We start from the raw sequence: 16,592 nt of genomic DNA, 5'->3' as shown, positions 1-16,592 counted from the left end.
TTGAGACATCAAACATGTCACAAACTGGGGGATGCTCATCAGGGTATTGGTCTGGCGGTTTACAGTGTGCGGCGTGCAACACGTCCATCATAAGAAAGTGTTGGGAAAACAGGGCAGTTAGGTGACAAGAAGTAGTGGGTGTAAACAAACCAGTTTCCTTCATAGTGGGAACATGTCTTCTGGCATTCACACATTACCCCATTTCTCCATCACTCAACGACTCCCACTTCCTACGAGACCAGGGTGCGTTCAGTTATGACTTGTATAAATAGGTTTCACCTATTTTCGACCAAGCGACAAGTTTTTGGTTAACAACAACATAGTATCTAGAAAACACCAAAAAGAACTGATAGCTTACATTTCGCAAGCCAGTTCCACATTCTGATACAAGTCATAAAATAGCCTCACCTTCAGAATTAATCATTCTGGTCTCAACACCTTCTTCGCTTCCCTCCCTAGGACCAACCCTTCTCCTTCACTTTGCGACCGAAGCAAGCCTGGAACGGCCATTTCTTGGTTTAGGCCAAGATTGTACAGATTGATATCTCGAATCTAAAGTACTCCCGTGCAGTACATTTATTTAAGGTTTAGGCTCGTTTCTCATCCACACACCCAAATTGACCAAAACCAGCAGAAACAGTTTTTACCTACAAACACTCGTATGACATAACGGTCTTTGTCTGAGACGTCCTCCCGGGCGCTCTAGCTATATGATTTAAATCGATTGTTTTTACTTGCTGAAAATAACTTGACACTCCAAAATTTCCTTCTGAAGGTAAATGATCACTACCCATATCAGTAGAACTATGGTGTCCTTGTTTCTTTGTGTTCGCTATCTGTCCTCCAAAATCTAATCTGTTTTCTTTTACAGATAATAACTTAAAAAGAGACGACGGAAAATATCCCACGTTAATACCTTGATATTGTATCCACCAGTTTCCGGTTAATTCGTCCTACAAATTGTTAGGCCTATTAGTTCCTCATGTTTCTTTTACTGTGCTTGTCAAAAGCATCAGTAGTTTACCTGAAAAATAGCGAATGTGACATCGTATTGGCTTCCCATGAGAACTGATGTTGGATCGAATATGGAACCAATATCAACAGTCGAGGATATCAGCACAAAGTCTGGGCACTTGATATCATCACAACCTGTTTTTTGGAAATGGTCAGCCTGAAAATAATAAGAAAATGATAAGGTTATACTTGTGAGAACGATAAATATAAAATCAAGATATAACATAAAAAAATCATGGAATTTAAGCACCGATTAAAATAGATAAGTTTGAAAATCGACGGAATGATACTGAATGTCCACGACACGAAGAACCTTGGCTCATTATCACCATACATGTCTGAGTAGACCTAATTTGGAAAATCAACATTAAGTCACAAGAGTTATATTCAAATCAGTTTACAAAGCAATAAAAATATTTTGGATTCGTAACTTACCCTCCATCCAGCACTAATAGCTTCTGCACCATCATCCGCTATAACCGAAATCGACGCTGCACTGTATTCCCCTGGTTCAGTTTCTGGTTTCCAAATGTTTATCTTCGCTTGTGCACCTCGAAATTCGCCTTGGAGAGTAACCATCGCATACTATAAGGTGGCGGATTGCAAAATCAATTACGCCTCACATGTATTTCAAAGTTTATCAAAATACTTTTTATCTAATTAAAGTTTATCAAAATACTCTTTGTTTAACCAGTTTCTTGTAATAATACTCTGTATCCAATAATAAAAAAATTAATAGAAATAATCAATAGTAATAATAATATATACCTCACTGGGGTCTGTAACTTCTTCGTTTTTTCTTCGGTACAGATGACCATTGTTTGGGGAAAACTTTTACCCGGTAGCTTTGTATTTGCATTATAATTTTTGTTGGATCTTGTTATAGGAACAGTTTCGTCTGGGCATGTCCCATATTTATGCCAGGATTGTGTAAAATTTGTTTTTTCCAGGTTATAGAATCCTTTGGGATATGAACTTGGTTTCATCTGTTTCAAAGATGACCAATATTTTTAGGATGAACTTCAAACAAATATATGCTTAATCTATGATCAACACAAACAATACATTAAAATAAATATAGAAATAAAGCCAACTCTTATATATCGAAAATATTATTTACCTGTATCTTGTGATTATGAAACAGAGGATTATTCAAGATAGGTTGTTTGTAAACATCATAACAATCGAAAATCTCGCCATTATCTCCCTACAAATTAAATGTTTGTAAAATCGTAAGTAAAAAACTAAACGTCGTATTGGTACAAGAAAATAATTATAGATATTGTCAATACCTTGATGGTTTTGATTATTGCATTGTTGGATGCTTTTTGAATCGTTCTTCCATCAACTAACTCATGAATCAAAACTACAAGAACGAGCATAATAGATAATGCGCTGTGAGTTATGTCCATAAACTTGGCCATTGCAAGAGAAATTCGATCTTGGTTTAAGGAGGCGATGAAGATTATTGAATGTGGTGATTAAAATATGGTTTACATAAACGAGGCGATGAAGGTTATTGGTTACGGAGGCGATGAAGATTATTTATTTACATAAACGAGGTATACATATAGTGAGCCCGAATTTGTGCACACTCCTTTAAAGAGTGTGCACGTAACAAACCAATTAGATTCATTCTCTATAACTAACCGTTATCTAAATAATAAAATCAGTTTTATTTTTATTTTATAATTATTATGATTCATAAATGGAAATAAATACATACTATAATATCTAAATTCATCCTAAAATCCAGGGGTTCTAAAGATGGAAATTTGTTTTTGGTCAATTTCTGTATCTTGCTGCCTTTTTTTTGGAGCTATTTTTTCTGTATCATTCGTGAAAACAAGATAATATTGAATCAAGATCGACTAATAAGCATTATAACATATATTACAAACAAAATGAAAGCGGAATATACTGACGCATTGAACAATTCCATTACCCTAAAAAATGAAGCTAGATTGACATCCAAAACGCCATTGAAAATGTAATTTTATTAAATGAAGAGAGACATTTAAGAATCCTATAACTAAACTGAAATTCTCAATTCTTTTAGCAACAGAGTTACTGTATTAGTTGTTTTGCCTTTATGAAAAATAAAAAGATCAAAATCAAAATCAATAATTGCTCCTCGTAATCTTCATAACTGCATCAATGCTTTGGCCTACTTTGAGCAGTTCTTGTTTTGAGGAAGCTCTTATATGGTAGGGGGAACTTGGTGTGAGGGACCCTATCAAATCAAACAGTTTTACAAAGCAAAGTTATGTTGTGCATCAATTTAATGCGAGGAAGTGTATAAATACGAACAGAAGTTGACTGTAGTTTAACTTCTAATAGATTCTCTATGGTGAAAGTTTAATCAAGACAAATAATTCTTTACCTGTTGCTGACATGACCGTGTTATACGACTTGCTCCTTTGTGTTGAGACTTGAGAGCTCATAAAATGATATGGATGAATAGGGGCTCTACAATATAGACCATGAGGGTTCGCAGTAGCACCTTGTTGATATATATCTGTGGGAAAAATTCCCTGTTGATACTTCATGTTATATGGATACCTTGACTGCCAGGCACTTTGATTATTGTACGGTCGTGAAACACATTAAGGAACCATTGTCTCTTTATGAATGCTTCGTGTGCCTTGCGCAACAGTCGAATATTTGGTCGACTTTCCACTAGACCAAAAACTATTGAGGTGTTTAATGTTTGGTACCCAACAAATGACCAACACATGAATCTGGTACCTAACATTTTGAATATTAAGGGATGGTACCCAGGATTTCCATTGACTGTCAAGTCAAACAGTTGACCTAACCATCTGTTATATAACTAATTAATAAATATCAATTACTTGACGTCGTTAAGTCGCAGTTAGCGATGAACTTGATCCAACGGTGATAATAAAATCGATAAATATCACTTTCTTCTTCTTCGTTCTCGTGCTCATTTGAACCTGAAACTGCATTACAATTTTTTTTTTCTAGTTTCATACTTTTTTTCACGTTTCGGTTTCATTTCTCTTGGCCATTAATAACTTGTAACATTGAAATATGGTAACAAAGAAGTTTTATTAAGATTTTAAAATCAGAAAAGAGGCAAATCACAAATTTTAAATCAAGATTAAAGGTGAAATCAAAAGTTAAGTGAAAGAAATATTTGGATAAGTACTTGATTTACTTAGATTTTTGGGTTTGATCCTAACTCGAAATTTTTTAGCCACAAAACAGTGGAGTTTTGAACCTAAACATAAGTTGAAACTAATATGTTTGTGTTTGGTTTAGGTTGATGAAGGGTGCGGATTTTGAAGGCTTTAGACTACATGAATGATTAGGATTAATGGATTTTTTTTTAATTCGAATTTTCAGGGAAGGACATGCTGTATAAGAGGAAAAATACAGTAGCAAACATGAGTTTCCATCATACTCACGTCCACAAGGTGTTTGGAAAGGAGACCAAAAGAAACCCAAATTGTACGACATCAGTTCACTTTCATTGGCTATTTCTCGGCAGCAAAAGAACCCAAAAATGTTATATAACTCTAGCCCAAGCTTCATTTTTGTTAGCTGGGGTGGATGGATTTTTTGCTTCAATGAATTTGTACGATCTTGCTTGTTGCGATATCGAGAACCAAGACCTGCTGCTGGTGATATGAAGTAGAGGAGTTGAAGGTGCTGTGAGGGTTTTGGAGAGGTTTAGGTGGTGGATAACTTGGTATAAGTTATGGATCGAGATGGTAGTGGCTTAGATATTTGTTCTTGGTGGTGGCGAGAGGGTTTGGAGATTGTTGGAGGTACTACTGATGGGTTTTAGACAAGAGCTTTTTGTGAAATTAACGAAAGCAGATGATGAACTGAATGAGGCTTAAACATATATTGGGTTTTATCTCGCATGTGAGATTTCGTCGTGGCCATTAATTCAAAAATCACGAACAGATGCCGACACGCGTCATGTCTCCAACTGGATCTTAGGACAACTCTAGTCATTGTTATAAATGATGCCAATAATTCCGTTCGACCCACTAGTCAAATCCACCTTCAAACCCACTGCTGATGTGGCGCCGAGGTGGCTTTACTTTGCTATTTTTTTGATTTTTCTCTTTCCGTTTACGTGTTTAATCTTTTTTTTTTCCGTTTCTTTTTTATTTTTTCCAAAACAAATTACTCCTTCATCGTCTCGCCCTAGTTCTGGCCGAAAAACTAAGTATCAAGAAATCTTCAATCATCAGATCCATGGAACAAAAGTATTTAGTACTTGAACAGATTAATGTAGCATCAAAGTTCAAGATTTGATCTAAGCTACACATAAATCCGATGTTCATCAATTTAGATAATTTTATCTCTCCGTTGATTTCGATTATTCGGTTTATGGCTTTGAAACGTGTAAAGTTCCAAGGTTATAGTGTTGTAAGGTATCATGGTACTCCATCTGTCTCCCTCTTTTAGATGTTTCTAGATTGATTATTTGTTGCGTTGATTTATAGTATTGATTTGTAATGTTATCAGGATTCAGGGGTTAGAATTGTAGCAGGAAGGTACACCGATTATGGTTGTGGAAAATGAGAAATTTTCTGGTATGTGTTATTCATATCTTTGAAAATTTGCAATTTACAAAGATTTGAAAACATTTAAAAATTTAAGTCGAACTCGACATTTACAATGCAATGCTTTTTCAGGATTGATTTGGTATGGAAATGCAGCTTCAATGGTGAATCAAAGAATGATTGGTATTTCTATGGGTATGTATTGTTGTTATAGTGCTGTTTACCAAGTGGGGTTTTAGAGTAAACCAAATGTTTATAAACTGAGAAATCAATTTGCAGCCCATCATTATACTTCAACATCTTATATATGGTTTGAAAAAGAAACCTCAAATTCACATTTCTTCTGGTCGTTGTTATCATTATCAAATATTTATATCTATCTTGTTTAGAACCACCACTAATGATATCTACCGTATCAAGCATATCTCATGATCTAGTTTAGTATAGTTTGCCTTTTGCATTAGGTTGGGTATGCAGATTTTTTTTCGCCATTTCTTGGGTTTGTTTGGTTCTATGTGATTTACAGCCTCTCAGGTCTCACACTTATGTGCACTCTTTGCATCCCCAAAAACTAAAAAGTAATTGATTGATACTTAGAAGTTATCCTTTGTGTATAAAAATTGTTCAAGGAGATGACTTGGATTCTTTTGTTGTAAACCATTTGTAATTTTATACCGATTGGATATGCGTGTTTGTTCAATAATAACCTCCTGTTTGCTCTTACATGTGTTCTTTGGCCTGACAATGCTAACCTAAAATTCATCTCATGTTTGCTCTTGCAGGTGTTATTTGGCCTGACAATGCCAACCTAAAAGTCGGCCGAAATTCTACAACAAAAATATCTCAATCACTACATGTTTCCTTCTTTTTTATCTTATCTTCCATTCATGTATTTGGTTTTTCTTGGGGTTAGGCTGTCTAATGTCTTCCCATTTAGGTGCATCTATTGTACATTTTGCTATCAATAAAATTTTTCTTACGTAATTCTTTAAATGTCTCAGCTTATAACCTAAATAGTTCCACAATCACTCATCTGCACACGATCAAGAAAGAAAGAAATTTAGAGCGAATACTGCATTACGGTGTAATATAGAAGAGACTACTGCATTATGTGTTCATAGATAATCAGTCAACAAATAAGAAATGATAAAGATTAAAATTTCTGCTTTACCAAAAAGAAGAGGCTTAATACTGCGAAGTGGTAATATTTAAAACCACATGCACTCAAAGAATGATGGTCATCGACTCACTGATTTACACATTAATATTCCCACCAAGACAGACTGCACAAGAAACCCATAGACAACATGACCACATTAGAGACAAGACTTCCCAACATAACTAACTTTTCCTTTGGATAAACCAGTTCTGAAAAGTTGTAAGCAACGAAATCGTGTTTTGTTCGTTGAGCTTGCATACATGGAGGCGGGAATCACCATGGCACAATGAAAAGAATCTATGAAGTTTCTTCATCAATGACAGTAGGTTCAAGATCTACAAAAATGGCACGAGGTACATGCTTTCTAGCACCAGTTTCACTGAAAAAAGGTTGAACACATCATCTCCTCCTACTAATATTGTATTATCACTTAGCATTTGGCCATCGGGCTGCAACAAGATGCATAAGAAAATTATCAAAAACTGTCATGAGCTATCAACTATGCAGAAACAAAATCAAGTATGAGAAGGACAACATATGGACAAAGAAATCACAAAACGTAGCGTTTTCAGCAACTGAGAACAAAACCAAGGAAAGGCATGATGCACATTAACTTGTGAGAATTTCATCTATATTACAGAAACATATGTTAACAATCTTTAGGGTGGGTTTGCACTTGCCCACCCAGTCCAACTGGCTCCGAAGCTCAATTGTGACCATTTAAGCCTAATTTTAGGCATTTTATCCCTTTTGCACCCCCTATAATACATGTTGATTGGTAACTTGCCCACCCATTTTCTAAAACCTGGCTCTGCCCCTGTCTACAAGCAGCAATTTGATCTAGTTCATCTAATTGGCCGAAAATGGTCTGATTCACGATTTTCCCAAATTTGATATTCGAAGATTCATGGCCCACTAAAGTCTCAACTCTCAACACCTTTCATTTGTAACAAATTTAGAAAAAGAGTCTAACACAATCCTGTATCATAAACTTGTGTTTTTTTTTTTTTGAAATGTTTCCGAAGCTTATAATCAAAAACTAAATTTGTCACACCAAAATCCATTTAGCAATTTTCTTTAATTCCTAACTTAAAGGTTGTGTCACTCGATATCCATCAAACACTACAAATAATAAACCAAACTAACAATTTGGTTTACAGCGTCTGTTCTTCCATCAAAATCTCAAATTAAATGTATGTCAGACATGATTAGCAGGGTAAACAGTATCAGATGACTTCGTGTTTAACATTTGCCCTCTTGAAATTCCTAAATGCCTAGCTAGATTAATAACTCCGTAAATAAAACTAAAAAGTTAATCAGATTAAAATCAATATAAAATCTAATATAAATAATTAAGTACTCCATTATAAGAGAAATTCAAGAAACCATAAGTTGGTTGCTAGATTGAATGAGATTCACTTACACTCCAAATTTGATCAATCAATAAAATTTTCATCCCAATTATCAAGTATTCCATGAGGATCTTCAAAAGAATTTTTAATACCCATCAAAGCCTGAACTCAAAGAAAAACGACAACCTCACTTCAGCAAAGATATAAGCAAATCCCACGTCAAAATCCAATAGAAATTTCAAAATCAAAACAAGCAAAATGAATTTGCATTGAATTACCTTCAAATTCAACACCACCATTAGTTACAACATTAACATGTGGTTTCCAATTGAGATTAGTTTGAAATATAAAAACCCTAGTGATGTGGGGTTTTCTAGAGTTGAATTGGAGAGAGAGAGTGTTGGATAAACTTCAACATTAAGCCTAAGATAATCTCTAACAAGTTGGTTAGAATAAGGAAAGGAAATCCATGTATTCCTAAAGGGAATTAGGTGTTAGCTAGTTCTAAGAAAAGGAAATTCATGTAATAAGGAAATAGGATTATGAAAAGGAAGTCATAGTTCTATATATATGTGATCACCAAAGTTGTGGTTGATTACACGGAAGATTAGAGCTTTGTGTTTAGTTTTGAGTTATTTTCTAAACATCAATAAAGAGAGTAGTCTTTATATAAGCTAAGTTTGATCTTTAAGTTGCCATTAATTGGTATCAGAGCTTGTTTTCTGAGCCATGGAAAACGAAACCACCATTGTGGGTGCAAAACAGTTCACGCCACCATCAATACAAGTTCCAGTCCTCAACGCCACAAACTACACAATATGGGCCATGAGAATGAAGGTACTGATGAAAATCTACAAAGTTTGGGAAACAATTGATCCTGGTACATTGGACCCAGAAAAAAATAATGTTGCCATTGGATTACTCTTTCAAGCAATACCAGAATGTCTTGTTCTACAAGTTGGTGAACAGGAAACTTCAAAGAAAATTTCGGATGCAATAAAGGCACGTAATCTCGGAGCTGATCGAGTTAAAGAAGCCCGTCTGCAAACCTTAATATCTAAATTTGAAAGAATGAAGATGAAAGACACTGATACTATTGATATCTTTGCAGGAAAGCTATCAGAGATAGCCTCAAAAGCTGCGTCACTTGGACAATCCATTGATGAAGGTAAACTGGTAAAGAAGTTTCTCAATAGTTTACCAAGATCCAAGTATATTCATATCATAGCTTCTCTCGAACAAGTCTTAGATTTAAAGAAGACTAGCTATGAAGATATAATTGGAAGATTGAAAGCATATGAAGAAAGAATCCTTGATGAAGAAAACAATGGAGAAACTCAAGGAAAACTCTTGTACACAAACTCTTACCAACAAAACTCTGCGACAAGAGGAAGAGGTCGTGGAAGAGGTGGTAGAGGAAACAGAGGCCGAGGAAGGGGAGGAAGGTTTAACTCACAAGATAGAACAACAAGTCAGAATGATCAAAACCAAGGGAAAGAAAAGAAGGATAGATCAAACATTATTTGTTACAGATGTGATAAACCAGGACACTTCTCCTCTGTATTCCCTGAAAGAATACAAAAGATGGAAGAAACATATAAGAATGAAACAAGGGAAGCAGATACAGCTGTTTTCATACACGAAGTTGTATTCTTAAACGAAGGGAAACTAATACCAAAGAAATACGAATCAAAGGATGGAGAAGAAGGAATCTTGTATTTAGATAATGGAGCCAGCAATCACATGACTGGTAAGAGACACTACTTTTCTGAACTCAATGAGAAAATCAAAGGACAAGTGAAGTTAGGGGATGGATCTTCTGTAGAAATTAAAGGGAAAGGATCAATTCTATTTCAGAGTAAGACCGGAGAACAGAAGCTTGTCACAAACATCTACTTCATCCCAAACTTACAAAGCAACATTCTAAGTTTAGGACAAGCTACAGAAGTTGGATGTGATGTTAGAATGCGACAAGATTATCTAACAGTTCATGACCCAAGTGGAAGACTTTTAGTTAGATTCTCACGTTCACATAATAGACTTTACAAGATAAGTCTCATGATTGGAAGGCCATTGTGTCTGAATATGAGACTGGAAGATCAGACATGGAAGTGGCACGCAAGGTTGGGACACATAAGTTTCAGAACCTTAAAAACTATGTCTCAGAACAAGATGGTTCGATGGCTACCACAACAAAACGGAGTGGTGGAGAGGAGAAACAGGACTCTAATGGAGATGACAAGAAGTTCTTTAAAGGCTATGCAGGTACCTAATTATCTATGGGGAGAAGCTGTACGACACTCCACATACCTAATAAACAGGATACCTACGAAAGCTCTGAAAGACGTGACTCCATATGAAAGTTTGCGAAAGAGAAAACCAAACATAGATCATTTAAGAGTGTTTGGTTGCAAAGCATACGCACAAGTTGATTCTGCAACTCTTAAGAAACTGGATGATCGATCTCAGACTCTTGTGAATCTAGGAATTGAGCCTGGATCCAAAGCTTACAAATTATTCAATCCAACAACGAAAAGAGTGACAGTGAGTCGAGATGTGGTATTCGATGAAAAAGCAAACTGGAACTGGAAAGAAACTAATGATGGACCAAGTAGGGATCCAGAAATGTTTCACATGAGATGGGGTCAAGTAATTTATGAATGCGAAGGACCCATAATCATCAATACCAATGGAAACAATGATGTTAGTCAAGAAGAAGAAGAGAATAATAAAAACACTGAGAATAACGAAGAAGTAGAAGAAGAAGAATAAGAAGAAGAAGAAGAAGAGATCGATGAATAACTCAACCCATTCCACTGCGAAAATCAACAAGACAGATACAAAAGCCACAGTACCTGGAGGATTATGTTCTTCAAGCTGCAGAAGAATGTGAGATAATGCTACTGTCTGTTGATGACGAACCAAGAAGCTTCAAGGAAGCAAAGGTATCGACTAAATGGACACAAGCATGTAGAGAAGAAATTATTTAAATCAACAGAAACAAGACTTGGTTTCTAGTTGATAAGCCAGGTGGGGTATAAGTGATTGGTCTTAAGTGGTCTTCAAAATAAAACGGAATGTTGATGGTACTGTCAACAAATATAAGGCAAGACTTGTAGCTAAGGGATACGTTCAAGAATCAGGCATAGACTTTGATGAAGTTTTTGCACCAGTTGCTAGAATTGAAACAATACGCTTATTAATTGCAGAGGAAGCATCAAACTCATGGGAAATTCACCACTTAGACGTTAAGACAGCATTCTTACATGGTGAATTGCGAGAAGATGTGTATGTTGAACAACCAGAAGGTTTTGAAGTAAAAGGACAAGAGCATAAGGTTTACAAGTTGTCAAAAGATCTCTATGGTCTAAGACAAGCTCCTCGAGCCTGGAATACAAAGTTAGATCAAATCTTAAGAGAAATCAGATTTGTTAAGTGCTCTAAAGAAACATAAATATACAGAAGAGAAGAAAAGGGAACGCTTCTTGTGATTGCAGTCTATGTAGATGATCTATTTTTGACTGGAAACTCCCTTAAGGTGATCAATGAGTTCAAGAGAGAAATGTCATGAAAGTTTGAGATATCAGACCTCGGAAAACTCACTTATTACCTTGGCATAGAAGTCCATCAAGGAGTAGATGGGATTCAGATTAAACAAGAAGCTTATGCAAGGAAAATTCTGAAAGAAGCAGGACTTGAAACTTGTAATCCAACGAAGATACCAATGGAGTTTGGACTTAAAGTTTCAAAGGCACAAGAAGAAGCAGAGATTGATCCAACAAGTTATAGAAGAAATGTTGGATGCCTTAAATACTTGTTACACACAAGACCAGACTTGGATTTCTCTGTGGGAGTAGCAAGCCGTTATATGCAGAGTCCACGCAAGTCTCATGGTGATGTAATAAAGAAAATATTGAGATATCTAAGAGGAACAATCAGTTGTGGATTGAAGTATGGTCGAGGAGGATCAAAAGGAATTGTTGGGTATAGTGACAGCAGTCATAATATTGACCAAGATGATGGAAAAGGTACAACTGGTCATATATTTTATCTAGGAGAAGCACCTATTACATGGTGTTCACAGAAGCAAGACACAGTAGCTCTGTCATCATGCGAAGCTGAGTTCATGGCCGCAACAGAAGAAGCTAAACAATCAATATGTCTTCAAGAAATGTTGGGTGAAATCAAAAGAAGAGAACCTGAAAACGTTCTCATCAAGATTGATAATAAGTCTGCAATTGCACTCACTAAAAATCCAGTGTTTCATGGGAAGACGAAACACATTCACAAAAGGTATCATTTCATACGAGAATGCATCGAGAAGGAGGTCATTAACGTCGAACACATACCTGGAACTGAGCAGAAAGCAGATATACTGACAAAGGCATTAGATGGGATCAAGTTTGAAGAGATGAGGAAATTGATCGGAGTACAAGACATGTCACAATAAATGTTGAAGCTTAAGGGGGAGATTGTTGGATAAACTTCAACATTAAGCCTAAGATAATCTCTAACAAGTTGGTTAGAATAAGGAAAGGAAATCCATGAATTCCTAAAGGGAATTAGGTGTTAGCTAGTTCTAAGAAAAGAAAATTCATGTAATAAGGAAATAGGATTATGAAAAGGAAGTCATAGTTCTATATATATGTGATCACCAAAGTTGTGGTTGATTACAAGGAAGATTAGAGCTTTGTGTTTAGTTTTGAGTTATTTTCTAAACATCAATAAAGAGAGTAGTCTTTATATAAGCTAAGTTTGATCTTTAAGTTGCCATTAGAGAGCAGCAGAGAAAAGGATAAAAATCCGAAAACACTATTACAAAAGCGAAAACCATTTTTTCAGGAACTAAACACTTGGTTCTATGGATATGATGATTGAAGATTTCTTGTTACTTGGTTTTTAGGCCAGAACCAGGGAGAGACGAAGAAGGAGGAAAAAAGAAAAAGAAAAAGAAAATGAAAAGATTAAACACGTTGGCGGAAAGAGAAAAACCAGGAAAACAACAAAGTCAAGCCACCTCAGCACCACATTAGCAGTGGGTTTGAAGGTGGGTTTAAGCATTGGGTTGAATAGAATTATTGAAATGATGCAAGGCTAACAAGTAATGACACGAATTCTGTTACCTAGAAATAACTTTGTTAGGTCAACTATTTGACTTGACCATCAACATGATTTCTGGTTACCATCCCTTAATATTTGAAATATTGGGTACCAAAATCAGGTGTTGGTCATTTGTTGGGTACCAACCATTAAATATCCCAAAACTATTTATAATTTTCAACCTGTTTTGATCATCACATCTGTTAGTAGTTGCAACAAAAAACGTATATCCATTTTTAAAACCCTATATTTTAGGATGAATTAGATATTATAATATGTATTTAATTCCGTTAATGAACTATAATTAACAAAAGATAAAAGAAAAATGATTTTAGTATATAATTGACGGGTTTATTTCAACAACCAATAGAATTGGTTTGTTACGTGCACATTCTTTAAAGGAGTGTGCACAAATTTGGACTCATATTTTGACCCTTATTTAGATTTCAATTAAATTAAAAAATGAAAAAGAGGCCAATATATAAAGTTGTTGACGGTTGGTTTTCTGTCGACCAATAGAATTGATTGGTTTTGTGCACACTCTTTTAAAGGGTGTGCACATAATTGTACTCTCACAAGTTTTGGTTATTAGTTAATGAAAATATATGAATTTTGATGTCTATCCTAAGATAGAGCGTGTTTATATGTATAGTTGTTGTTCTTTCCATTAATAAGTTGGAATGTAATTGTGACATATATTTATTTTAAGGTAATAAGAAAAAATTATTGTGGAGATTGTCTATAATCCTTTCTTTCCATTAATAAGCTGGAAAGTGATATACATTTATTTAAAGTAATAAAAAAAGTTTATTTTGCAGAATATCTAAAATCCTATCTTTCCATTAATAAGCTGGAATTGGATCATGACGTAATAAGGAAAATTTATTTTGGAGATTGTCTAAGATCCTTTCTTGGAGATTGTCTAAACATTTTTCATGTAGACGGTAAACCGCACCAATAAAAAATGGAGTGTGAATTCGTGCACACTCTTTAACGAGTGTATATTTCACATTTCAATCTCTATTCTTGATTTAACTTAGGGAGTTATGTAACGAGGGTCGTGATTCTAAACATGGAGGGTAATAGGGCCATCAGTTAAATAATCAACCAATCAGAAGAATATGTGAAATATACACTCGTTAGAGGAGTGTGAACAGATTTGAAATCTAAAAAATGGTCCATGACAAAAACTTGAAAAAATCTACGGTGATGATACACATCACGCGGGTTCAATCTCGCGGGTTGTATCGCAACAGAGAAAAGAAGTGGTTCCCTTATGACCCGACAGTTTAGCAGGAGGTGGGTTTAGTGTGGATCCAACCTCCTGTGTCACATCGGTGCAACCCGCCGAATGTAAATCATTGCCGAAAAATCTAACCATTCAAGCAAGGCACACCTTTGAGTTGGCAAACCGCAGACCCAACATGGATTTTGTTTTTTGATATGTTCCACGGTATGGCCATCAAGGAAAGTCCAGCGTGACATCAATGACATGTAGGAATTAAACGAGTCCAAATCTGTTCACACTCCTCTAACGAGTGTATATTTCCCATATTTTTTTGATTGGTTGATTATTAACTGATGGTCCCATTACCCTCCATGTTTCGAATCACGACCCTCATTACATAACTCCTTAAATTTAATCGAGTATAGAGATTTAAATGTGAAATACACACTCGTTAAGGAGTGTGCACGAATTCACACTTGAATTAAACATGGAATTTTGGCAATATCCCAAATCACATGTAGGAATTTTCCCAATACTCCCAACTACGATTACCATGTCAAACTCTCTTTTATCAGTCCAAGCTGAAGTTGCTATACTCAAATACATTTTGGGGATTTATGGAATGATGGTTGTGTTAGCTCCAATCTATCACGTGTCAAACAGTTAATTGAGGACGGGCTTAAGCCTCAAGAATAATTATCAACTTACTTATTGGTTTACTCCCTCCGTACCACATATATAGGTGGAGGTACCAATTCTCTTAGATTAAGAAAATTATCTTGAATTCATCATTTTTCATGTTTTTTCTTGTTTTATCCTTTGGCTTACTACTAACACAATTTTTTATGTACAATAAATAAGGGTATTTGTGAGAAAATTCATCTTGAAAATAGGACTCTGCTTATCTATTGGTACAAAGAAAATTCAAAATTCCGCCTATGTAATAGGGTTTTTTTTTTGAAGCAACAGAGATTATAATAAAATTAAGCGGCGATTACACGAGGGTATGTGGTACCCAAGGAGTCGTCTATTACAATTTGATTAATGCGGGATGGGATTATGTGATCCCAAACCAATATTGAAAAGTTCCCTAACTGGCTTTTGTCCGCAGCAAGATTGGCAAGTCCATCTGCAACTTGATCACCTTCCCGTTAAATGTGTATTATGTTGCACTGGGGAATTTTACTCATGATTAACTTGGTTTCAAAGATCATACTCGAAATGTATCAAGGAAGTTCGGTGTCTGAAGTTAGGAGTCAATGTAGATTTTCCGAGTCCGTTTCAAATTGGACTTTTGGCCAACTTCGGTCTTTTTCCATTCTAGATGTTAAGAGCATAGCCCAAGATTCGGCTATCAAGGCAGTGGTTTTTCCCAGCGGTTGTGCTATTGATATCATGGTGTTCGCAAATGTATCCCTGCAAATGAAACCTGCTCCAGCTATTCCAAGATGTCCTCTCGCTGCGCCATCCGTATTGATCTTGATCCAACCTAAATTAGTTTTCTTCCAGCCTACCAAGATTGTTGTAGAAGCCCGTGTTCCATTTCCATGGTTGATAGAGGGTGTCATTCCAGGTAACACTGGAGGGAGGTTTGCTTGTGCTCAAGAGAATTTCCGTTGAAGACTGAGTGCCATGTGTGCTATGTTTACCGGGTTTGGTTGTTTTTTGCGATAAATGAAATCATTCCTAGCTATCCATAAGGACCAGAAAGGGAAGCAAAATGCGGTGTTGATAGAAAAATGTACCTTTGATTGTACAATCTGAGAGATTGTCGTCTGAGGGTTTGAAAGGACTGGGATATATTGGATGGGATGATTAGGAAGTCCCGCAATGAGAATGTTCCATGCAGCCACACCCACTTGACAATGAAGGAGAATATGATAAGCAGTTTCTGGATGGGAATTGCATTGTGGGCATATATTGGTGCTGGTGAGGTGGATATGGTGTAGAATGGAGAGGGTTTGAAGGCCCTCGTTGATTGTTTTCCACAAGAAAAGCTGTATTTTTGGGGGACACGAAAGTGTCCATAGGAACTTCGATGCTGGTAGGGGGTTCTGTTGGGAGTTATTTGATCTGCTTATCAAGCAATTGTATCCAGATGCTGTGGTGTACTTTCCAGACTTCGTAAAAGGCCATGTGATTCTGTCAGATAAGTTATTTTGGGGGAGATGGATATTCACGATTCGCTGGGGGGG

At 35.9% G+C, this 16,592-nt stretch overlaps 1 protein-coding gene across 1 annotated transcript; it reads right to left on the bottom strand.

Moving 5' to 3' along the window:
* Positions 1-647: 647 nt before the first annotated feature.
* On the bottom strand, positions 648-2,438 carry LOC113296596. Its single transcript, XM_026544899.1, has 5 exons — positions 2,307-2,438; positions 2,135-2,221; positions 1,450-1,599; positions 1,025-1,171; positions 648-878 (listed from the first exon to the last, which is right to left on the bottom strand). The coding sequence occupies exons 1-5, from the start codon at positions 2,436-2,438 to the stop codon at positions 648-650; spliced, it is 747 nt and encodes a 248-aa protein (XP_026400684.1).
* Between the last annotated feature and the right edge of the window lie 14,154 nt (positions 2,439-16,592).

This window comes from Papaver somniferum, chromosome 7 (assembly GCF_003573695.1).
Source record: "Papaver somniferum cultivar HN1 chromosome 7, ASM357369v1, whole genome shotgun sequence".
Classification (NCBI taxonomy): Eukaryota; Viridiplantae; Streptophyta; class Magnoliopsida; order Ranunculales; family Papaveraceae; genus Papaver; species Papaver somniferum.
Note: the sequence above shows the minus strand (reverse complement) of the source record. Positions and strands in the feature narration are given on the sequence as shown.